This window comes from Podarcis vaucheri (genome assembly GCF_965113315.1).
Source record: "Podarcis vaucheri genome assembly, chromosome: 5".
Lineage (NCBI taxonomy): Eukaryota > Metazoa > Chordata > Lepidosauria > Squamata > Lacertidae > Podarcis > Podarcis vaucheri.
The window spans coordinates 101,912,592-101,937,507 of record NC_138763.1 but is presented as its reverse complement, the minus strand read 5'-3'; the positions used below and the strand labels follow the sequence as shown (position 1 = coordinate 101,937,507).

Genomic DNA, 24,916 nt, shown 5'->3' with positions numbered 1-24,916 from the left:
GTATGTAAGCTTTTACAAGTTTGCGCTTCGAGAAACTGTGTTCACCGCTTGCCACTGGCACGGGAAGAAGTGTGAGAAGGATCCTTAGAGCATCAGAAACATTCAGAGTTTTTGTTGTAGTATGAAGAGAAGCCTTCCTTATAGCTGCATAGACTTTGGAAGTATTTGATCTATTGTATAAGTTCACAGCACAGGTCTTCAGCATCAATATATTGGTTTCTATTGTTCAGCAATGATTTTTCCAAATTCTCATATGTCTTAAGTAAATCTTCAGTAGATTTTTTGTTGTCACTGTATATGCCATAGAGGAAGACAAAGAAGGAATTATATTGTGGTAGCTTTTGGAATCCCTCTTCAACAGATTGTATGGCCGTGTCTACGTAAGTCAGCTTGTTGGAAACCTACGTTGATAGACCTGATTTAAGTTACTAAATGATCGGTATTCCTCTCATGTGAAGACAGAATTCCTCTCACGTGAAGACAGAATTGCTCCAATGTTCTTCCAGTCTTTTGAACCTGCTTCTTGTAGTGTTGATGCACCATTTTTTTTTTTTTTTTGCTGAAAGACCTACAGCAAAAACAAGAAGCCACATCTTTTGAGGTTGATGGCACACTTCTTCACCATTTGCTAGTCTCCTTTTGTAGCGTATAAGAGAAAATGTTCCTGTCTTTGGGAAACTCATGTGATACAACCTGCTGTGGTCCATGTTGCATTATAAAATGTCACAAATGATCTCTGCAATAGTTAGGCCAGTTAGCAGGGTCTCTGTAATTCAGGTCAGGCACAATACCACCTTCTTTTGCAGATGTTGCAGTGCTTTCACTTTCCTTGACATCCTCTTTTTCCTCAGTGTGTTTTCCAGAAATATCTCCAATTTGTGAAACTTCTATCTTAGAGTTTATGTCGTTCTCAGTAGGAGCACACATTCAACTCCCTCAGTGCTGGTTTCAACAAGTATATAGTCATATTTTTGTTCTTCAATTGCTTTCTGTGCACAAAGGTATTTCAAGAAGAATCTCTCTTGCTTTGCTTGCTGCTTAGCTTTTTCTGCCTATCATTTGCAGTACTGAGCTCCAGCCATATCTCACTAGAAAAATGAATAGATTTTCTAGATTAAGATGCGACTGAAAGATTAAAAATTAAGTGTATTTTCACTTTGTGCATGTGTGTAATACAACATCAATCAACTTGATGGTCTATCTATTACATATATACATAAAAGCAATTCTAATGTATGGATTACTTCAAAAATGATAACATTCTTCAAAACATAAAAAAGTAAAATATTATCAGAAACTTAGAAAATATAACACAAATAATCTGTGTAAAACTGTGGCCCTCCAAGGTCAGTACTGGGCCCTAAGTGACTGCCTAGTTGGCCTAACACAACTGCGTTGGCCCTGATCCCCTCTCCTCTCCCCAAAGAATATTAGGAACTAGTTTGTTAAGAATTCCAGCAGCTGCAGTTCTGTGAGGATGAAACTAGAATTCCTAGGACTCTTTGGGGGAACTCATGTACTTTAAATGTGTGTTTGTAGTGCTTTCAATATATAATGTTTCAGAAGGAGAGAGGGGAATCAGTGGCTGCCATTTTCAAAGAACAAGAATAAGCAAAACTGAATTCTGCAAACGGTACATTTTGCAAATTGGGTAGAGCTGCACGGTTCTGTTTTGCTTAATTTATTCTGCAGGGTTGTTTTTGCTGTTGCTGCTGCTGCTGCTTCTGTTGTTGTTATTATGATGATGTCAGGTGAAGCCCCAAGCCCCTGGAATCTTCTTCAGGCACCCTGCGGGCACTGGCCACCTACTTAGGGCTCGTCTCTTGCTGCTCCTTTTCCGTTTTGCTTTTAATGAAAGCTCTGTTCTTCTCCCAGTACCGCATTTGATGCTTTCCTGGCCCTGCATTCCTGACACACAGTCTTGCCTAAGAAGATGCTGGAGGGCTTGGATGGTTAGATTGTTTGCATGTGGTGTTGGCTTGCTTGTGTTGTCACAGTCACTCAGATAGACAGCCGGGGGGAAAGTGGGGAGTTTCAAATGGTCTGATGGTGTTCCTGGAGGTGCGGCCTGCACATGATTGTGAAGGAGGGGAGTTTTACATTGAAGAAGAGACAGGATCAAGTTTGCGTCCTGGGGGATATGTGTATAGTATAAAAACTTTAGGCAGTATTATGGGCCATAGTGAGCAAGGCTAATAAAGTGGTCCTGTGGTTGTAGAATAAATAATATATTAATATTAATATATTATTATATTAGAGTGGACTGTAGAACTCCCACCTCCTATGTACAGTGGTACCTTGGTTTAAGAACAGCTTAGTTTATGAACAACTTGGATTAAGAACGCTGCAAAAGTAGATGCTTTGGTTTGTGAACTTTGCCTTGGAATAAGAACATGTTTCGCTTCCTGTTGAGTGTGTTCCATTTGTAAATTGAGTCCCCACTGCTAATGGGAGAGCACGCCTTGGTTTAAGAATGCTTCGGTTTAAGAACAGACTTCCGGAACGGATTAAGTTCGTAAACCAAGGTACCACTGTACTAGTGTTCTGTTTGCCACGAAGGAAGTTTTGTTTACACAAGGGCAGAGCATTTGGAAGTGGCATATTCTGTCTGTCTGAAGTGGCACAGCCCATTCTACTGCCTCATTCCCACTTCATGCTTCCACAGGTATGGAATGAGTGAGGGTAGATTTCTAGGAGGAGTCCAAAAATGTCTCTACATTTGTAGAATGAGAGTTTAATTTATATGCTGGTTGTGCTTTCAAGTAAGCAGTTATTTGAGCCGGATATATTCTCCTGGAGTTCGGAATGACTTTCATTTGGGAGGTCCATGGAGATTTAATAAGCTGCAGTTGCAGAAGCACTGAGTTGGATACAAGCCTACAGGAAAAATGAAAGAAATTAGATGGACAATTTATTTGTTTTCCTTTGCTCTAAATATTTTATATCTCTCATTACCACCAACCTCAAAACCAATTTTAGTCCATCTTTACTAGCTGGGTTTCCTTGTTTGATGTGCCTCTTTTTGTGTATGCTTGGGATGTCCTCCAGAATTTGATCAGAACAAAATAGCCCAGCTTTATAATTTGGTACATGAAATTACAGAACAGAAGCAACACTTTTCTAAAGCAGGCCAGTGGAAAACAACAAAACGTGGCTTTATTTGACAATAAATCTTCTGCTTGGCATTGCATGCTGGGATGTGATAAATCTGTTTGAATGTCACTACATCAACAGTAGTGAGTACCATCATAAAAAAGATCACAAATTTTTATTTAGAGCATTTAAAGCTGAATAAAAATGATGAAATTTATTCTTTGGAGATGTGTAACATTTATGTATGAAACAACAAACGATTTATCTTTGGCGGATGGGAGTTCATTTGGAATTATGCTCCTGGAACCTGCAAGGGGCAGAGGCGGCGAGGAAGGTTTTCAGCAGAACCTTCTCAACTTTCTCTCCTGAAATCACCCTTTTGATTAAAGGGGCTCCGGGCAACCCCTTTATTCTATATTAATTTTGAATCCAGGCCTTTTTCGATGGCTCAGAGGCTTTACAGTAGGCAGAGGATGGGTGGTAGCGTAGGATGATCATTCCTTCTAGCAGCAAACTTGGGTTTAGTTCCTTCCAGTCGGGACATAAACTCCCTGGGTACCCAGAATTACATATACCGTATTTTTTGCTCTATAAGACTCACTTTTTCCCTCCTAAAAAGTAAGGGGAAATGTGTGCGCGTCTTATGGAGCGAATGCAGGCTGCGCAGCTATCCCAGAAGCCAGAACAGCAAGAGGGATTGCTGCTTTCGCTGCGCAGTGATCCCTCCTGCTGTTCTTGCTTCTGAGATTCAGAATATTTTTTCTTCTTGTTTTCCTCCTCCAAAAACTAGGTGTGTCTTGTGGTCTGGTGCGTCTTATAGAGCGAAAAATACGGTACTTGTTCTTTACAAAGTTCTGTTTTTCTTTTAATTTACAACAACCATTGAAGGAAAATGAGAGGTGGGGGCAGGTCTAAAGAAATCAGAAGTCAGGGAGAGTGTAATTCCCCTTCTCATCTTCATATGATTACTGTGGAGGGACTGTGCAGTTTCCCCCAGCCCTTATGCTGCATGAGTCTAAGTATTAAGTCTATGACTAAGAGCAATTGAAATACTGAATGTTTGTATGTTAAAAACAGTCAGTGGAAGGTTGGGTGTGTGTGTGTGAGGCAATGGACCTACTCAAGCCCCTGACAATGTATAGTAAATGTCCAGGACTGGGAGGGCTGCAGTCCCCGAGGGTTAAAAAATTATCACTGTACAACACACTGTATTTTATTTTATTTTTTAAAAAAATAATATTTATTGAAGTTTTACAAACATTAATAAGTTTCAAAGTTTAAACTTAAAAAATAAAGACAAAGAATAACCCTAGTAAAATAAAAAAGAATTACAAAAATACAAAAGCAAAACACATGAAAAATACAGACTAGAAAACAGTTAACACTAAGAAAAAAAGAAAAGAAAAGAAATCAATAATTTCATATCTTATACTTCATTTGCTAGTTTCCTGACCTCCTCACACCTCCCTTTTTGTATTCCAGTTCAGGTATTTAATTCAGCAAGTCCTTACCCTCTAGCATTTGTCCTTACTCAGCATCTTAACCTATTATAAATAAATATTTTCCACCATTATCAATCCATATTTACATATTCTTGTTAATCTTTTTACCAACACCGCTTATTTTCAATCCAACATCCCTTTAACATTCATTAATTTTACAGTATTTCTGCAAGTAGTCTTTAAATTTTTTCCATTCTTCTTCCACCGCCTCTTCTCCCTGATCTTGGTATTTTATATGTCTGTAAAATGAAGAGGAACAAAATATGCCCTGTATCCCCTTGCTGAAGTTCACATCACCTGACATGTGAACGGTCCTGTTACTGACTGGGTGGGAGAGGTTGGTGCTGTGCAAATACCCTGGCAGGAGTACTGGATTAGCTCCGCCAATGCATTTGCACTGCTCCAACCTCACCGTCACCTCGCCTATTGAGAATTGCCCATTGAAACCAATGGAGGTAGGTTACACGTGTGTGCACACCCCGCTGCCACAAAGCCACAAATGTGGGAAAATCTCCCAGTGGAGAAACTGAGCATGAAATGCTGTCTGACTGTTGGGGAGCGAGAGAAAAGGGAAACTGACGGGGTAGAGGGAGAGAAGGGAATGGTCAAGATCTTGACCAGAAGCTGCCCCCCCCCCGGGCAGCTGTTTTTGTAGGGCCCCATTTGTCAAAGTGCAGTCCAAATGAACCACCAAGGGAAATGGTTGGTACATGGTTGAGTGACAAGCGGAGTGGATGGCCATTGCAACTAAACAGCTAGTTTCTGAGAGAAAACTGAATGTACAATTTAAAGATAAAATTTTATTCAATTCTTATTTTTCGACATATATTTAAATAAGTGTAAATATTTCATGTTTGTTCTCCCGTATATTACTCTGGATGGTTCACAGTTAGAATTTTTTGTCTTGTCTTTGTCTTTAGGTTGTGGAATCGCTACTGTGTGTCTCGAACAAATACACTGAGTTACAAAGAGTTTTTGCAGTTTCTTGGCATAAACTTGGACAAAAAAAAGAAAAAAGCTACAGAAAGGGAAGATTCAGGTAGGCATTTTTAGGTGAATACGGGCACAACCTTCTCCCCCATTCATGCTTTCAGGAAGATGAGATTAATATCTGAAATATAAGCAGCTATGGTACAGTGGTGCCTTGCAAGACGAAATTAATCCGTTCCGCGAGTCTCTTCGTCTAGCGGTTTTTTCGTCTTGCGAAGCAACCCTATTAGCGGATTAGCGCTATTAGCGGTTTAGCGGCTATTAAAGGCTTAGTGGATTAGCGGCTAAAAGGCTATTAGCGGTTTAGTGGCTTAGAAAAAGGGGGGGGAGCGAGAAAAAATCGGAACACTCGCAAGACGTTTTCGTCTTGCAAAGCAAGCCCATAGGGAAAATCGTCTTGCGAAGCAGCTCAAAAACGGAAAACCCTTTCGTCTAGCGGGTTTTCCATCTTGCGAGGCATTCGTCTTGCGGGGCACCACTGTATTTGGAATAAGGAAGCTGTACAACATGCTCTATACATTTGGATAAAGCTCTGACAAGAAGAGCAGTGGAGCTAATGTTTTCAGCACATGTATACATTGGTGTGCATTCCATGGTCTGTGACCCTGAGTTCCCTTCTGAGTTTTCCAAGCATTATGGCCATCCCAGTGGGATCTACCAGTTTCCATCCCCAAACTGAGGCCCCCTTATCACTAAGGTTGCAAACCTGTATCTAGCTGTCATCAATTCAGACTACAGGCTGGGATCTCATATTTCTTCTACCTACAGAAAAAAATGTATTACACATAGAAAACCAACAGTTAGGAGGAATGCTCGGCTCAGTGTATCTCTGACACCTGGTTCTCCATGCAGAATGGACTTTTTTCTATAAAGCAGCATTTAGTCATGAAAACCTACTAGTACAGTCTGAAATGTTACAATCCACTCACAGGTTTCCCAACTCAGTGAGAACTCCTGCCCCCTGCTTCACATGCACCTTGTGGAAACCATTTCTGAAAAACGAATCATTAATGTGTTTCATTTTATTATGCAGAATATTGCGGTTTAGTACTTGGGCATGTGAAGTTATAAGAGGATAAAATGTTTCTTGCCATATGCTCTGCTGAGTGACCATGAACCAACCTTGCATCCTGACCGGGTTCATTGAGAATAGGGGGCTTTCATTAGTAGCAGTAATAGTAGCAGCAGCAGCAATAAGACTATAAAGGCCATTTCACATACAGTTAACAATTTTACAACTACCCTGCAGTGCTGGCCAGTTTTATTATAAGTATTATACAGCATACAGGACTGCCAATTTGAATATAATATTCTGGGGCCCATGCAAGCCCAGCCCTGTGTGATTTATCACATGACAAAGTGCACGCACACACCATTTGAATGGGAATGCCCATCAACTTTGTGGGGGCCCGTCCCCACAAATATTTTATTGTGGGGGCCAAAGCCCCAATAGCCCCTATGAGCTGGCTCCTGTTACAGCATGTGAGAGATGTGAGAGGGACGGAGGCTGATAATACGCTGTAGTTTAAAAACCACCTTAGTGACTGTGGCACTATTTCATCTTGATAACAGAAAAACCCATACTGATTGCCCTTCTGGAAGGGATGTTTGACTCAAAACGTGTTGGCCATAAACTGACCTGTGTGGTTTCCTCTTCTCATCCTTTTTTGAGGTGATATTTCAGCCAGAGAGCTGCCAGCCCGTGCTCCCAGCTTCTTTGAACTCTGCCATGTCTCATTTTTAGGAATTAAGCACCGTGCAGCCTCAGTTTAAAAAACTACAGTTGTAAAATGATTGTTACAAAACATATTCTACTGGGGAGAAAGGGAAACAGATACACAGGGAACCAAGTTGGAAGGAAATAGCGGGTGCTGAGGGGAATGAGATTGATGCTTTAAGGTAGCTTGCAGAAATGGGCCAGATCCTCAAGGAAATGAGCACTTTCATGTCACTCCCACTGAAGTGGCTGAGCACTCAGAATACCTTGTGAGAGACTCTCTTGAGGCTGTAGCATTTAATGCTATATTCCAGTCTTGCCAGCCCCCAAACTAATGGAGAATCGTGACACTGAAATGTAACGGGGGGGGGGGGGAGTTCTCTTATTTTTCTTTTCCTTTAAAAAGTATCTTTGGGGAACTTCCACGCAATTCTCTAAAATTGTGGAAGAAAAACATTTCAGTTTTTAGAAGCCGAGATCTCCTCCAAACTGCTACTTAAACTTCAGAACAGTATTAAATATTTTATTAGTTCCATTGACGTTTTGAACATAGATGACAGCAATAGCATTTTCCCATGCTAGTGCTGTAATATACACAAATATATTATGAGAGAAATGCAACATTGATCTTTTTTGGCATCATGCAAGGTTATGCAATTAAACCGTAGTCTTTACTAATACAAATCAAGGTCAGTGTAGAGAAGGTTGAATAAAGAGAGCATCTACCCATGATGTAGTTTAACTGGATTTAAAAACATAGTATGGAAGTTTTATCCTTCTCTTGGTATTGTCCATGGGAAGAAATCAGGAGCAAGCTTCTCTGACCCTCCTCCCCTCCTGCCCCTTATAGTACTGTTTGCTTGCAGGGTATGCCTAGATTTTGTATGAAGATTAGGTGAAACTACTTTGCATAAATTGCTGGGAGCCTTCTAGCTACTTCTGTTCTCTTCACTCGCACAGTATTTTGGATTTTCATAGAAAAGTAAGAAAAACGTTTATAGTCTTTGCTACGGCTAAACTCATTTCTTTTTCTAAGGTTTGATTTTCATAATACAACTGGTGTGTTCGTTAAGGGAGGGACTTTTGTTGAAAAGTGCAGCAAATAGCATGAAAATAGAAAGTGTTCCTCTGTTTTGATCCACGTCATGGGTGCTAGTTAGAGATCAGAACTTTGCCTTTGGGACTTGAGGAGTGTCTGCCCCGGGCTCCATGCTTCACCTCTAAACCCTGGACTAGAAGCAACACCTCTTTGGGACTTGAAGCATAACTGCTAGGAAGTCTAAATAAAAAATTCCTTCCAGTAGCACCTTAAAGACCAACTAAGTTAGTTCTTGGTATGAGCTTTCGTGTGCATGCACACTTCTTCAGATACACAGGAAGTGTGTTGCTAGGAAGTCTGACCTCCTTGGTCTCTGGCAATAGATCTCTGGTTCTTTTTGTGTTTCCTGGGGGCGGATTGAAGTGGAGGCCTTCAGAGCAGGGATGTCATAGAATTCTGCTCAAAGTAAATGCAGATATAGAGATTCCCTCTGTCTGTCTGTTTGCTCAGTGTTCAGAAAAGGAAGTCCCTGAAGTGACTAGTTTGCATTTGTTCACAGTGGGGTTTTCAAACCAGTAGATGACATGTAATTAATGATGTACTTTTTGACATGTCAGTTGGGTTGATGTTATCATGCGACTTAATAGATATTTAGAACCCTGTGGGGTGATGGCTAATTGATGGGCTGTTAGCTGCTTCATTTACATTGAAAGTGAACAGACAGGAAAGTGAATAACTGTGAAAAACAGAAGGTGTTTGTTTTTGGTTGATTGGGGGACTGCAAAGGTGTGAGAAAGTAATTGTTGCTTTTCCTATTTCTGAAGCATTGTTTGTTGTCAGAGGCAGCCTATATGCCAATGGAATGCATCACTCATTATTTTCACATGGAGAAAAGTAATTTTTATTGTTACCTATGGATATTATCTGTGTTCCTCTACAGAAGTCCCAGACTGTTTTGTCAAATGGGGGTGAACCATCTGGATTAGACTGCTCGATTCCAATCACTCTAAATATGCATTTTAAAAGTAAAATTTCATTCTTCTTTTTATTACAAACTTTACTGAAAGTTTTAAAAACAGTTAGCAAGCAGAAAGTGTTGTCTTCCAGGGCAAATACATGTACAGATGTTACGTTTTGTACGCACACAGCATCAAATCAGACTTGGAAAATCTTTTATGTTATAGATTAAGCTGATATCCACAGGGTATACTTCGATCTAGACCATTAAGATAATTTCTGCATAGTAGCTGCTGTGACTCTTTTCCTGTTGCCTGATTGAGCAGAATTTGATGGGGTGACAAATTCATGCTGAATTGCAAAAATATAGGTAGTGAAAATGGCTGTAATCCTAACCCCCTCCTCCACCACCACCTCACACCATGCAATGTGACTTACTCTGAGTAGACATGGTTAGGTATGCAGCCATAGATGGATTTGTGACAGGCCATTAGCTACCTGGGATAACTGAGTTGGGAGAGCATGAGACTTAATCTCAGGGTTGTGGGTTTGAGTCTCATGTTGGACAAAAGATTCTCACACTGCAGGGGGTTGGACTAGATGACCCTTATGTTACCTTCTGACTCTACAATTATATGATTTGAAGATTGTACTTTGTAACTTTGCATTTAAGATGACTCCAAGTTCTTTGTTGGTTTTACCCCCCTGGAAATTAACTTTGAAAAGGGGCATGTGGGGAAGACAGTTCATTTGTAAACATAATGCAGCATGGAGGCACAGAACACAGCAAAGCAAAGACCCCCAAATACATAGAACACTGCCATAGCAAACAGCGGGGTGGAGAGCAATGTTTTGGTTGGAAACAGAACAGCAACGGATTGAAACCAGCTCACTTTATGCTGAATGAATGATGAAACAGACATTACTAATTTGTCATTCTGCTACCAGCAGGAATCATCTGTGGGAGACCTGGAGTTTGGAATAGGCCTAAGCTTAACATTAGGAAATTCAGGACCAATCTGAATCCACCCCATATTAGCTTGCTTGTAGGTGAATCAGTTCTTAATTGACCCTGAGACGCTTGCCTATCTTTACTCAACTGGGCAAACTCCTAGAACAAATTTTCCTGGACAAATTTGTTCTGAAGAATTTCGTTGCGTTTCATTCTCCTCCCTGCAAAGTCACCCCTCAACTGTCCACAATGCAAAAGAAGGGAGGCAGTTTTGAGCCTCTTTGGTCAATGATATACAACTCCCCCACAACATTTGTGCTGAACTTTTGGCCTTTTGAAATAGTGGCCGATCGCTCTCAGCCTCTGGCTCTCATACAAAAATGTGGACACAGCAGCTAACACTGGTTTGTACATCATTGCATCATGAAGTGAATGATTGTATGCCCCACATCAGCAATATGAGATAGTTATGCTGGCCAGCATTACTACTGGGGCGATGTATGTCAAATGCTTTGAACAGTCAAAATCAGTATATAAATGCTAAGTGGTGTAATGTTAAAAGAATGCTAGTAGCAGTTTTGCTAAACTATAGTTTTCCTTAACAGCGCAGAACCAGAATGAGCCGCCTGAAAAAAAGGAAAGCACATCAAAACTACCCTTGGCAAATACGGCTGGATATAATTTGACAAAAATCCATCTAGATGACACTGCGAAGAGGTTTAGGGAAAAGGTGAGTCTGGTGAAAAATGCAAGGAAGTGTTTGTTTGTTTTTACACAGGTCAGCAGGTGAAGGCAAATTACTGGCATGTTGGTGTTGGGAAATCCTCCATCGGTTCAGTACAGTGGTATCTCGGGTTACATACGCTTCAGGTTGCATATGCTTCAGGTTACAGACTCTGCTAACCTAGAAATAGTGCTTCAGGTTAAGAACTTTGCTTCAGGATAAGAACAGAAATTGGGCTCCGGCAGCACGGCGGCAGCGGGAGGCCCCATTAGCTAAAGTGGTGCTTCAGGTTAAGAACAGTTTCAGGTTAAGTACAGACCTCCGGAACGAATTAAGTACTTAACCTGAGGTACCACTGTACCATTGCAGCTTTGGTCAGTGATACATGGATTTTCACTCCTTTTTTCTTTTAACAAGCCCCTTTCCCATGCTGGCAATCAGGCCCCCCTACTAAATATCTTGGAAACAGGGGAAGCAGGGAGGATAAGAAGGCAAGGAGCAAGTGAAGGTTCAGAAGTGTTGTGGGGGCAGGACACACAGGGCCACTGCAGTCTTATATAGGGCTCATTTAGTTAGTGCTAGACCTGGCCCTATCGTCAGGCAGGAACAGGAGATTTTGATACCATTAAAGGGCAATAGATTCTCAGCATTGCAAAGCTTTGCCTTGAGTACCAGCATTAGGCAAAATGGGAGGAAGGAAAGGAAATGAGCAGAGCATTTTCTGGGGAGAAAGGGCCTTCAAGGAAATGTAGCTCTCAAGTCCTATGCCTGGGGTGGGGGGGGGGGAGGTTTTCCCAACTGATCAGGGTGTCAGGTCATGGTAATATTTGTAACAAGTGCCACCCGTGTTGTGATGCAACACTCTTGTATCCAGGGTTATAGCCACGTGGACACAATTCATCTTCACTCCGAGCCTTCCTAATCATTTGCAACACTTCAACTTTAGCTCGTTATCCTTGAATAAGGAGGTGTTTTTCTTAATCTAATACTGGCCTATCTAATAATAGTATTAGTAGTAACAACAACAACAACAACAACAACAACAACAACAACAACTTTATTGTCATTGTACAACCTGGGTACAATGAAATTAAATGAGCACCCCCCAAAAAAAAACACTCAATCTCTTATCGAACAACGCACCACCTCACAAGTCAATTTTGCTATGTTATTTATCGTTCAACAGCCTAATAGCCCACGGACAGAAGCTATTTTTTTTAGCCTGTTGGTACGGCTGATTATACTTCTATATCTCCTGCCTGAGGATAGAAGATTAAAGAGGTGATGGCTGGGGTGTGAGTCATCCCTGAGAATTTTTCTTGCTCTCCTAAGGCAACGATCCCTTGCAATATCATCTAGCAGACTCAAGGGACAGCCCATGATATCATGTGCTGTAGTCACCACCCTCCGTAGAGACTTTCTGTCCGTGGCTGTCAGGCCAGCATAGCACACTGTGATACAATATGAAAGGACACTTTCTATTGTGGACCGGTAAAAGGAGTTCATCAGTTGTTGTTTAACATTATTCTTTCACAAGACCCTGAGGAAATGGAGTCTCTGTTGGGCCTTTCTGACCACCTGAGTTATGTTGATTTTCCAAGTGAGGTTCTCACTAAGGTAAACTCCCAGGAATTTAAAGGAGACTCTCTCCACACAGCCCCCCCCCCCGATATACAATGGGGCAGGTTCCCCTCTCTTCCTCCAGAAGTCCAACACCATCTCCTTTGTCTTACTAATATTTAGGTGCAAGTTATTCTCTAAGCACCATGTAGATACTTTTTGAACCTCCCCCCTAGCCCATGCAAGTTGTTGATACGGATACCTGGGGGTCCTGAGGTCCAGCTCCAACCCATACGTTTCTCCCCATGCACTCGGATCAACACCACTGCTCCTTCAACAAGTTTGTACCACCATCTGAGGTGTGGCATGAATACAGTCAGCAGGGCTTTTTCATCTGGATGGGAATACAGCAAAAGCCTTAGAAGGGAACAAATATATGTTCAGAAAACCTTTGCCATTTCTTACAATTTCTGTGTGCTCATTCACCCATAATGGTCTCAAGTATTTGTACAATATGCTGTCCTGATCACTGTGTACGCCAACACTTTCCAATCATTTTCTAATTCCAATGGTGTGTTTTAATAATCCCAATTGTGGCGCTGATAGCTCCAGCTGGCTGGTTGTCTATGTGATTTGCTTCATGAACACTGAATAAATTGTTACAAGAGAAGATTTTTCCACTTCTGGAGCTCAGCTGCCTTGCCACTTGAACCTATGTGTGGAAGAAAACTGCGGTCAGTGAGGTTCTCAATGAAACATTTGATGATCGGAACCTGCAGGACAAGCTATCCAGGAGAGGGGAGGTTGTGAGTCTTGTAAACTACTGCTGCCTAAAAAAAACCAAAACCTTAGGAGGGAAACACTATAAATTGTATTCTTTACAGCTGCGTGTAGTCTATGAGGACATTGTAAAAGCCTTCAGAGCATTTGATGTTGGACGGAGTGGATTTGTTACTCTGGAATATTTAAAATCAGTCCTTAGTACCTTTATATTTCCAATACAAAGTGATGTTTTTCAAGAGCTAATGAACAGGTAAGTGTTATGCTGTTTTTCCTTTGGCTATATTCTACCAACACAACCCTATTTCATCCTTTTGACATGTTGTTTTCATAATGCTGCTTGTTTGATCTGGTGATGTATTTCATAGATTTTGCTTTGTAGAAGCTGAGGTCCAATCTGCAGGACCTTCCATGGTTAGCTATCCCTGCCACATCAGTAGAGCAGTAAATGCTCCTAATTAGTTAACTCCATCCAGTTATTTATGGCATTTTGACATTACTGAAGGAGCTTGATGAACCAGAATGGAGGCCATGAATGGGATTTTCATAGCATCTCAGAATTGTACAGTTGGAAGGGACCCCAAGGGTCATCTAGTCCAACCCCCTGCAATGCAGAAATCTCAACAAGCCGTCCCCGATCCAATTTGAAACCCTTCTTAGCTTTGCAAATGTGCTAGCAGTTTTACTGCTGCACCACTAGGAGGGGTTTATCTTATAAGCCATTTTGAGGGTATAAGTCTTTACATATACATTTGTGTGTGTGTGTAAAAATAATATATCACTGCTATTTGGAAATACAAACATGAAACAAATGAAATAAAATAGTAAGACAGAATGTGTCCATTTGGATGGAATTCTAATGAAATTGAATTCTGTGAAGTAGAAGAAAAGAATGAGCTGTGAAAATCAGTTCACAATTCATGATGTGCTCCTTTGAAGTTTAAATGCCTCACTGCTAATAAACATTTCATACGAGTGTATGCTGAGGGAGAGTCTGAATCTGCCATGACCTTATTACATTGCACATTCACCAAATAAATCATAAATGACTTGGAGTAATTCACTACCAACTGTAGTGAGGATCAATTACTTCTTTGCTGAAGATATTGCTGCTACTGTTCTGTCACTTCAATTTTTTTGCCCTTAAATGCACCCACATAATTGTGACAATCTCTGCTTACAGTTTTCCAGGGGGAACCTTTTCTCCTTCTAAGCATGGGAAAACACAGTGTCATTTTAATGATGCTATAAACAGAGGTGTCCTAGTCTGCAACTGATATTTCAGGTGATATTGCTCAGATAATGCAATTCCAAAGCTGTGAATTCACTGACAAAGACCATCCTCTGGCTTTTTCAAGAATAAAAGTTAATCCTGTTGAAAAGATTTATAATGAATTTTGCCCTCTGCTCTGAGGGTGCTCAACACATTGGGACCCTGCTTTTAAATATTTCTCCTGTTTTACATAAGGTGGTAGGAAAACATTTGTAATATTTATTACATGAATGTAATATTTATGCATGAAGGTTTTATGGATGTCTCTTTTTTAGACATTTTAATGGTATAAAATCTTGATTGGTATATGATCAGCTCATGTTCTGCTGGAGAATATTTCTTAGAATGGTTTTGATTACCATGTAAAGGTATCCCTTGCCCATTGCCTCTCCTTAATTTTGCCACTGAGGTCTGCTTACCCTTGATTTCTGAAATGAAATAACCACGGAAAAGAGAGCAAACACCACAGCAAATAAAACTTCTTTGCGGTTCACAGGCCACATCCACCTAAAGTTGATTGCCATTCGTTTAGCCATAAGTATATTAATGTAAGTTCATGTTTGTCACCAGACCCTCACAGCTCTCAGGCCTAGGGTGTTTCATCCCTGGTGGCAGGTTTGCATAAAATACAGGGATTCTTTTGGTGTACTATCCACCAAAGCTGCCCAAATGTCTTTTAACTTGAGCTGGTAGAGGTAGTCTCAGAGTATCCTGAGCTTATTGGTCCTCTCTGTTAGAGCGAGTGGTCCCAGCCACCATAGTTATGAATCCGCACTTTAAAATATGTTTTGGACCAAATAACTATAACAACTCTTGAGCGATTGAGGACTTTGGGGGGGGGCAAGGTGCTTGAGTGGCTGCACAATTTCTGACCCCAGGTGACGGAACAAATTCTCTAACCCCATTTCAACCTACTGCTTGGTTGCCTTGTTGGACGTGAGAAGGGTGAGTGATGGGGTAATACAATGCTGTTGGTTCTCCTGGGTCTCAAACATGGTATCTTCTAGATTGCCTGCCTGGGATGGAAATAAAGGTAAAGGGACCTCTGACAATTAAGTCCAGTTGCGAATGACTCTGGGGTTGCGGCGCTCATATCGCTTTACAGGCCGAGGGAGCCGGTGTTTGTCCACTTCTGCAGACAGTTTTTCTGGGTCATGTGGCCAGCATGACCAAGCCGCTTCTGGCGAAACCAGAGCAGTGCACGGAAACACCGTTTACCTTCCTGCCGGAGCGGTACCTATTTATCTACTGGCACTTTGACATGCTTTCAAACTGCTAAGGTGGGCAGGAGCTGGGACCGAACAACGTGAGCTCACCCCGTCACGGGGATTCGAACCGCCAACCTTTTGATAGGCAAGCCCAAGCGGCACAGTCGTTTAACCCACAGTGCCACCCACGTCCCCTAAGGATGAAAATAAGGAGGCACCCTATTTGCCCTATTTGTAATCCTGTTGCTCCCTAGTGGGAAGGTGGTCCTGGGGTACTTGATTTTGGTACCATGGTATTCCAAAGGGTTCAATTTTGTCTTCTGTGCTATTCAATGCCTACATGAAACTACTGGGTGAAGTTGTCTGTGATGTTTTACATCAGAATCAGAAGATTAGAGGTGATGAACCGGAGCCCAGGCTAATAAATGGAAACTTATTCCAGGTAGCTGAAGCTACTGTTAGTTGACAGTTTTGGAGATATCACTGTGTTGCTCTTTGCTCCTTAAAGAACAGTTTCATAGCTTGAGTTGCTGTTAGATTCAGCTTATATTTTGGATGCCAAGGTGCCATTCATGCAAAGAAGAGCTATTCGTCAGCATAGACTGGTATAACAACTGTAGCCCTTGCTAAAACAAGATAACCTTGTTCAGCTATCAAAAGTTCACATGCATATGTTTGTTGATAATAACTGCATTGTCAGTGAAGTTGCCACCACGGATCAAACAAGACGGAACTTTTCATCTTGCTGACCAATGCCTTGAACACAGTGCTTTTCAGCTAAGGCAGCATGCAATATGCCAGCAAAGAGTAGTTGTTGTTTTCACAGTGAAGTAGTAAAACCTATTCTACTGTCTCAGGGCCCCATCACCACATAGGACAAGGTAGACTCAGATGACAGATTCTGTCCAGATTCATAACTCAGTTTTGATAATTTTCATGTAATCTTATTGATATAGTACAATTTTTAAACATGCGTGCATTTTTTAAAAATTTACCAGGTTTGGAATAAAAATTTCCAAAAATATGGCATGGGAGAAATTTCTAGACAGGTTTCAAGACCCCATGACATTTGATACAAGCCTGGCAGCTCCTACGAGGAAACACCACAGGTAAGAGAGGGGTTCCATTTGTTGCTCTTCGCCCACGGTTCTGCTGGGGTACCAACCTTGTGTTTGCCGTGGACGATACACTTGAAAATAGGACACAGCAAATCCTGGCTCCATCACAAGCATAACTATGTGATACTTGTGTTCATTCCATTAAATATTTTAGACATACATAACACTTAAAACTTCATAGGAGGTGTTTACCCATGTCTCAAGAAGTCCAAGAAATAATGTGGAACCTTGTTCCTCAAATAATTTGCTGCAGTGGTTTTAAGACTTTCTACTATTACTGGCTTGCTTACCCCCATGTTTTTATGGAATCCCTGTGCCTGTTTAGGATTGTGGGTCCTCTCATACTTTGTGTGAACTGGTAGTGTGATCTGGAAAACACTCAACACTCTCCTGCATCTGCCTATTGCAGGGAAATATCAGCAAAGGTTGATCCTAGTCAAGTTGTCCTACAGGAACCTTCTCCAATGTTGTGCCCACCCCCAAGATGTTTTGGACACTAACTTTCATCAGCCCCAGCCATCATAGTCATGTTAAAGGGGAATGTGCCCACCATTACTGATCTTTCATTGAGGAACCCCTAGTAAGCTTCTCAAGAACCTCACACAGTTTGAAAACCACTGCTTTGCAGTATATGGTTGTCACCCGGAGGCTGTGTTTTGGAGACCCTGTTCTTAGCTTTCATGCAATTGCATAAGCTTACTGTAGACATTAAATATCTTTAGTTATTTATATGACATTTTTTTCACAGCTGTGACCAAAGTAGTCCACAGCAAGCTATAAGCTTACGATAAAAATACATAACATTTGAAAAACAGCTTGTTATATAAACCATACATACATACATACAGAACATACATTACGTTTGAACAAGGGAACAAAAACAATTCACTATACTTAGGATAAATTCAGTATTATATAATGATCTAGACTTAATGCATAAGAAATAGATAACAAAATCAAAAGTAACAAGCCAATAAAGAAGTAAAAATAAAACTTATTCATGGTTAGACAAACCTATCATGTGACCACATTTTGGAATCCTGTCACCTCAAAAAGGATGTAGTAGGGCTGGCAAAGCTTCAGAAAAGGTCAACCCAAATGATCCAGGGGATAGAGAAACTGCCCCGTGGGGGGTGGGGAGGTTGCAGCATTTGGGGGTTTTAGTGTAGAAAAAAGGCAGATAAGAAGCAACATGATAAAAGTGTATAAAATTCTGATCTGTATGGAGAGAACCAATAGAGAAAAGTTTTTTCCTCACTCTTTCATAACACTAGAATTTGTGGACTCCCAACAAAGCCGAGTGTTGGACAATTCAGGACAGACAAGAATGTCTTCACACAGCCCTGTCCTGGCTCCCACTCTCAGACACAGCACTTGGACTCCTGGCTCGATTGTACCCGAAAGCATTATTCCACTGCACTCACTAGATATAGATCAATATACTGGTTACAGTGATGGCCAAACTTTGCCCTCCAGCTGTTTCTGGACTACAATTCCCATCATCCCTAGCTAACAGGACCAGTGGTCAGGGATGATGGGAACTGTAGTCCCAAGTTAGAAGCTCAAAGCAGAGCTTTAAGATACATGGCTACCTAAGACATCGTCTCAACACCTAACATGCCTCCTTTTTTCTCCTTTTGAGGAGCGAATTCAAGTCGCTGTCTTCTTCTTGCAGAATAAGAAAGTTGGACCAAGATGTATCGAGTGACCGTATTCTCTTAAAGCTGCATGGACATATTCAAGATGCTTATTTATCTCTGAAGAAGGCCTTCCTTATGCTGGACAGAGTGAGAGCAGTTGCTTATGAATGCTACCTATCTTTTCTTTGCTTCCCCCTGGGAGGCCCTTCATATATCTTTCATTTTCATCTCCAGATTTTAGCTTCACCAGGTTTGCCCCACAGTGATGCGTTATTATGTGTAATAATAACCCATGCAGCAGTAGGCCCATAGAAATTCTGGAAGACCCTAGGCTTAGGCCCAAGCTATCTGAAAGATCATTTCCCCTCATATGAACCTATCCAGGTTCTGAGACCTTCAGGAGAGGCCCTTTTCTTGGCCCTGCCTCCCTCATAGGCACACATGGTGGGGACACAGACTGGAAGACCCTCCCTGGAGAAGCCAGACTGGCTCCCTCCTTGTCCTATGCCAGCTGGTGAAGACCTTCTTTTGGGAACTGAGGGCTTGTAATGAAAGGGCTGGATGTGCTGTTTTCATTGTAATTATCTGTATAATTTTAATATACCATTCATATCTCCAGCTATAGCTATATCTGTATATTAATGTTTAATTGTTTTTTAATAATTCACCCTGCCCTGTGTATTTAGCTATTCTTATTTCACCTGTAAGCCACTTTGAGTCCCTGTCAGGAAGTAAGGTGGGGTATAAATAAATTTATACTACTACTAAGGGACACGGGTGGCGCTGTGGGTAAAAGCCTCAGCACCTAGGACTTGCCGATCGCATGGTCGGCGGTTCGAATCCCCGCGGCGGGGTGTGCTCCCGCTGTTCGGTCCCAGCGCCTGCCAACCTAGCAGTTTGAAAGCACCCCTGGGTGCAAGTAGATAAATAGGGACCGCTTACTAGCGGGAAGGTAAACGGCGTTCCGTGTGCTGCGCTGGCTCGCCAGATGCAGCTTCGTCACGCTGGCCACGTGACCCGGAGGTGTCTGCGGACAGCGCTGGTCCCGGCCTCTAGAGTGAGATGGGTGCACAACCCTAGAGTCGGACACAACTGGCCCGTTACGGGCAGGGGTACCTTTACCTTTTACTAATAAGCCTACACTGAGAGGGGTCCTCATATTTCAGTGTGAAACAGCAAGAACCAAAGCACAGTAGGTCTCAAATACTACATTTAAAGTTGTCTGATTTTTGTTAAATAATTTTCATTACATAGAACTTAATCATAGAATCACAGAGTCATAGAATTGTGGAGTTGGAAGGGACCCAAGGGTCATCTAGTCCAACCCACTGTAATGCGGGAATCTCAACTAGATCATACATGGCCGGTGGCTTAAAAAGCTCCAAGGAAGGAGACTCCTCACCCTCCCCAGACAGAGAGTCCATTCTATAATGTAGTGATCAGCCAGATCACTGGAAGTTAGAAACAGATTTTTGAGGAGCTGGTGTAATTTTCTTTACATGTCTGTGAATAATAATAATAATAATAATTTATTATTTGTACCCCGCCCATCTGGCTGGGTTTCCCCTGCCACTTTGGGCGGCTTCCAACAAAGATTAAAAATACATCAAAATGTCACACATTAAAAACTTACCTGAACAGGGCTGCCTTCAGATGTTTTCTAAATGTCAGGTAGTTGTTGTTCTCTTTGACATCTGATGGGAGGGCGTTCCACAGGGCAGGCGCCACCACCAAGAAGGCCCTCTGCCTGGTTCCCTGTACCCTTACTTCTCGCAATGAGGGAACCGCCAGAAGGCCCTCGGTGCTGGATCTCAGTGTCCGGGCAGAACGATGGGGGTGGAGACGCTCCTTCAGGTATACTGGGCCTTTGAGGCCGTTTAGGGCTTTAAAGGTCAGCACCAACACATTGAATTGTGCTTGCAAACGTACTGGGAGCCAATGTAGGTCTTTCAAGACCGGTGTTATGTGGTCTCAGTGGCCGTCACCAGTCTAGCTTCAGACTTACTTTTTTAAAAGTCAAGCTGAAAATTCACAGGGGGCACTTTTCAGTCCTTTTGGGATAGGTTGAAAACCTGAACGGTTGTGTAAATCTTTGGGATCAGGTGAAAAACTTTCAGGTAGGGATATGAAAGTGTGTCGGGGGGTCGTGGTTACTTATATTTCAACAAGTTGACTGAGGATTTGTGTTTTGTTTTTGCTTTTCTTTTTTAACTTGACGTACTATTCCCAGATACATTCTGGGGAGGGGGGCAGGGGAATGGCTGCCGCTTCCTTCCCAGGGCCATACTGGTCCACATTGTAAAAGGGCACCCCACCCAGGACGCAGAATATAGCCCAGCCTGTATTCGGTATTTGAAGTGATTCTGCTTTTGTTAAAGAGAGTGTTAAAGGGGGGGGAGTAAATCCTTGGACTGGACACCTTGTCAAAATATTAGTGCCTCCTGCTACCTTAGAAGCGTTGCAGCTCCCCACAAAAGTCTCTCCCCCCCCCCACCTCCCTTCATGGGAGAGGAATGGTCTCACAAAGGGGTTTCTGTGTGAATTTTACCCAGCCCTGTTTGAAATATCCGGGGACAGTTCCAATACAAGATTCGACTTGCTCTCCATTATCCTCTATCATTTCCCCAACTTCCTGTTCGTTGAGTAAACATAGTTTATCCCACAGATTTGTTTTGATCTGATTTAGGTAGATCAGTGTGTTTGAAATCTGATGCATTTGAAAGTTTCTGTTAGAGAATGGAGAACTGAGCTGAAAGCTTGGAGACAGTACTGTCTACACACAGACACACCTGGCAGCATTTCCCCATTAACACATTCACCATGTGATTCCCGATTGGCAAGGATAACCCAGAGATAACGCTCTAGGAAACTGTGTCCTTACTCTGAATTAGGATAGGCAGACAAATAGAGTTCAAGGGGCTTTTGTGTAAGGTGTAACTGGAAGCAGGATTGCAAGGTTACATTTTAAACCACACATCCAGTGATTGGTACGGCATTTCATAAAGCATGTCATGCCAAGTCTGGCCAGTGCAATTTGAGGGGAAACGCATGTGGTCTTCAAGGAGGAGGTAGCACAAAAACAGAGGCTGCTAGATACAACTTTGTATCTTAAAAATTGTGTGAGTGATATCTTTGGATTTGCTAAGCAAATAATAAACTGGAGAGCAAATTAAAGCTTTCATAGTCTGGATGGCAGCAACTAAATGAGCGGTAGGCATATCTTCAGAATTCCTAGTGGCATGTTTATTACAGATTTGTATATAAACGCTAGATTGCAATTCTTGACTTACATAGCAATTTCTGTCTCTTTTTGCACCAGCTCTGGCGACATCAATTGTGCACTAAATCCCTCACAAAAGAGAGAATTCTCCTAACAATTTACAAAGTAGAACTCGCAGTTTCACATACCACAGTGGATAATGGGAGCGCATAGTAGATTAAGCCCCTCATTCAAGCAAGAGATTAAAATCCCACTGAAATTGCAGAGAGCTAAAGGCTTTAATGAAGAAAATTATTTGGAGACAAGAGATATTTGAGATAAAAGAAAATGTTGGCTGCAGGAAATTTAGGGTTTGCTCATGCTAGCTGGTGGTCCTTCACACAGAGATAGTCTGCACTGCAGATTGCAGCAGAGATGCAAACAGCCCCAAGGTGGAGGTGTCAGTTCACGTAAATGTTGACAGCATGAACACACTCTGTCCACAAACCTAGTGACCCCCTCTTAGAATCATAGAATCATAGAATCATAGAGTTGGAAGAGACCACAAGGGCCATCGAGTCCAACCCCCTGCCAAGCAGGAAACACCATCAGAGCACTCCTGACATATGGTTGTCAAGCCTCTGCTTAAAGACCTCCAAAGTAGGAGACTCCACCACACTCCTTGGCAGCAAATTCCACTGTCGAACAGCTCTCACTGTCAGGAAGTTCTTCCTAATGTTTAGGTGGAATCTTCTTTCTTGTAGTTTGGATCCATTGCTCCGTGTCCGCTTCTCCGGAGCAGCAGAAAACAACCTTTCTCCCTCCTCCATGTGACATCCTTTTATATATTTGAACATGGCTATCATATCACCCCTTAACCTCCTCTTCTCCAGGCTAAACATGCCCAGCTCCCTTAGCCGTTCCTCATAAGGCATCGTTTCCAGGCCTTTGACCATTTTGGTTGCCCTCCTCTGGACACGTTCCAGTTTGTCAGTGTCCTTCTTGAATTGTGGTGCCCAGAACTGGACACAGTACTCCAGGTGTGGTCTGACCAGAGCAGAATACAGTGGCACTATTACTTCCCTTGATCTAGATGCTATACTCCTATTGATGCAGCCCAGAATTGCATTGGCTTTTTTAGCTGCCGCGTCACACTGTTGGCTCATGTCAAGTTTGTGGTCAACCAAGACTCCTAGATCCTTTTCACATGTACTGCTCTCAAGCCAGGTGTCACCCATCTTGTATTTGTGCCTCTCATTTTTTTTGCCCAAGTGCAATACTTTACATTTCTCCCTGTTAAAATTCATCTTGTTTGTTTTGGCCCAGTTCTCTAATCTGTCAAGGTCGTTTTGAAGTGTGATCCTGTCCTCTGGGGTGTTAGCCACCCCTCCCAGTTTGGTGTCATCTGCAAATTTGATCAGGATGCCCTTGAGTCCATCATCCAAGTCGTTGATAAAGATGTTGAATAAGACCGGGCCCAAGACAGAACCCTGTGGCACCCCACTAGTCACTCTTCTCCAGGATGAAGAGGAACCATTGATGAGCACCCTTTGGGTTCGGTCAGTCAGCCAGTTACAAATCCACTGAGTGGTAGCATAGTCAAGACCGCATTTTACCAGCTTCTTTACAAGAATATCATGGGGCACCTTGTCAAATGCCTTGCTGAAATCAAGGTAGGCTACATCCACTGCGTTCCCTTCATCTACCAGGCTTGTAATTCTGTCAAAAAACGAGATCAGGTTAGTCTGACATGACTTATTTTTCAGAAATCCATGCTGACTATTGGTGATCACAGCATTCCTTTCTAGGTGCTCACAGACTGTTTGCTTAATGATCTGCTCCAGAATCTTCCCTGCTATTGATGTCAGACTGACTGGGCGGTAATTATTTGGGTCCTCTCTTTTCCCCTTTTTGAAAATAGGGACAACATTTGCCCTCCTCCAGTCTGCCGGGACTTCGCCTGTTCTCCAGGAATTCTCAAAGATGACTGCCAGTGGTTCTGAGATCACATCTGCCAGTTCTTTTAATACTCTTGGATGCAGTTCATCTGGCCCTGGAGACTTGAATACATCTAAACTAGCCAAATATTCTTGTACTATCTCCTTAGTTATTCTGGGCTGTGTTTCCTTTGCTGAATCATTTGCTCCAAATTCTTCAGGTCGGGCATTGTTTTCTTTATCGGAGAAGACTGAGGCAAAAAAGGCATTGAGGAGTTCAGCCCTTTCTGTGTCCCCTGTTTGCATTTCACCATCTTCTCCTCTGAGTGACCCCATTGTTTCTTTGTTCTTCCTTTTGCTACGAACATACCCATAAAAGCCTTTTTTGTTGCTTTTAACCTCTCTAGCAAGCCTGAGTTCATTCTGTGCTTTAGCTTTTCTGACTTTGTGTCTACACGTGCTGGCTATTTGTTTGAATTCCTCTTTGGTGGTTTCCCCCCTTTTCAATTTTTTGTACACATCCTTTTTTAATCTTAATTCAGTTAAAAGTTCTTTAGATAGCCACCCTGGCTTCTTTAGGCAACTTCCATGTTTCCGTCTCATTGGTATTGCCTGACGTTGTGCTTTTAGTATCTCCCTCTTAACAAACTCCCAGCCATCATGAACTCCCTTTCCTTTTAGTATTGTTGTCCATGGGATCTCACCCAGCACTTCCCTAAGTTTTATGAAGTCGGCTTTCTTAAAGTCAAGAAATTGAGTCCTAGTATGCATGGCTGCTCCTTTCCGCTGTATAGTAAACTTCAGAAGAGCATGATCACTCGCGCCTAATGATCCTTCCACTTCTACCCCACTAACCAGGTCATCAACATTGGTTAGGACCAGATCTAAAATGGCTGTTCCTCTTGTTGCTTCTCCCACTTTCTGGACAATGAAGTTGTCTGCAAGGCCAGTGAGGAATCTGTTTGACCTTATGCTCTTGGCTGAGTTTGACGTCCAACAAATGTCCGGGTAATTGAAGTCCCCCATTACTACTATCTCCCTTCCTTTTGCATGCTTGGCCATCTGTTCCAGGAAGGCATCATCTATGTCCTCCGTTTGGCTTGGGGATCTATAGTAAACTCCCACAATGAGGTCTCTGTTATTCTTCTCTCCCTTAATTTTGACCCAAATGCTCTCACTTTGGCTTTGAGGATCTAAATCTTGGATCTCTTCACAGGTATACACATC

The 24,916-nt window shown here is 42.2% G+C and overlaps 1 protein-coding gene across 2 annotated transcripts in view; it reads left to right on the top strand.

The window, feature by feature from the left end:
* EFCAB6 (EF-hand calcium binding domain 6) overlaps positions 1–24,916 on the top strand; it is a 107,458-nt gene that overhangs the window by 16,956 nt on the left and 65,586 nt on the right. For both annotated transcript variants that reach the window (XM_082223045.1, XM_082223044.1), the window contains exons 7-11: positions 5,516–5,634; positions 10,856–10,980; positions 13,419–13,567; positions 16,794–16,904; positions 18,589–18,700. In XM_082223045.1, coding sequence (XP_082079171.1) covers positions 5,516–5,634; positions 10,856–10,980; positions 13,419–13,567; positions 16,794–16,904; positions 18,589–18,700 — 616 coding nt within the window. The remainder of the gene's footprint in view (positions 1–5,515; positions 5,635–10,855; positions 10,981–13,418; positions 13,568–16,793; positions 16,905–18,588; positions 18,701–24,916) is intronic.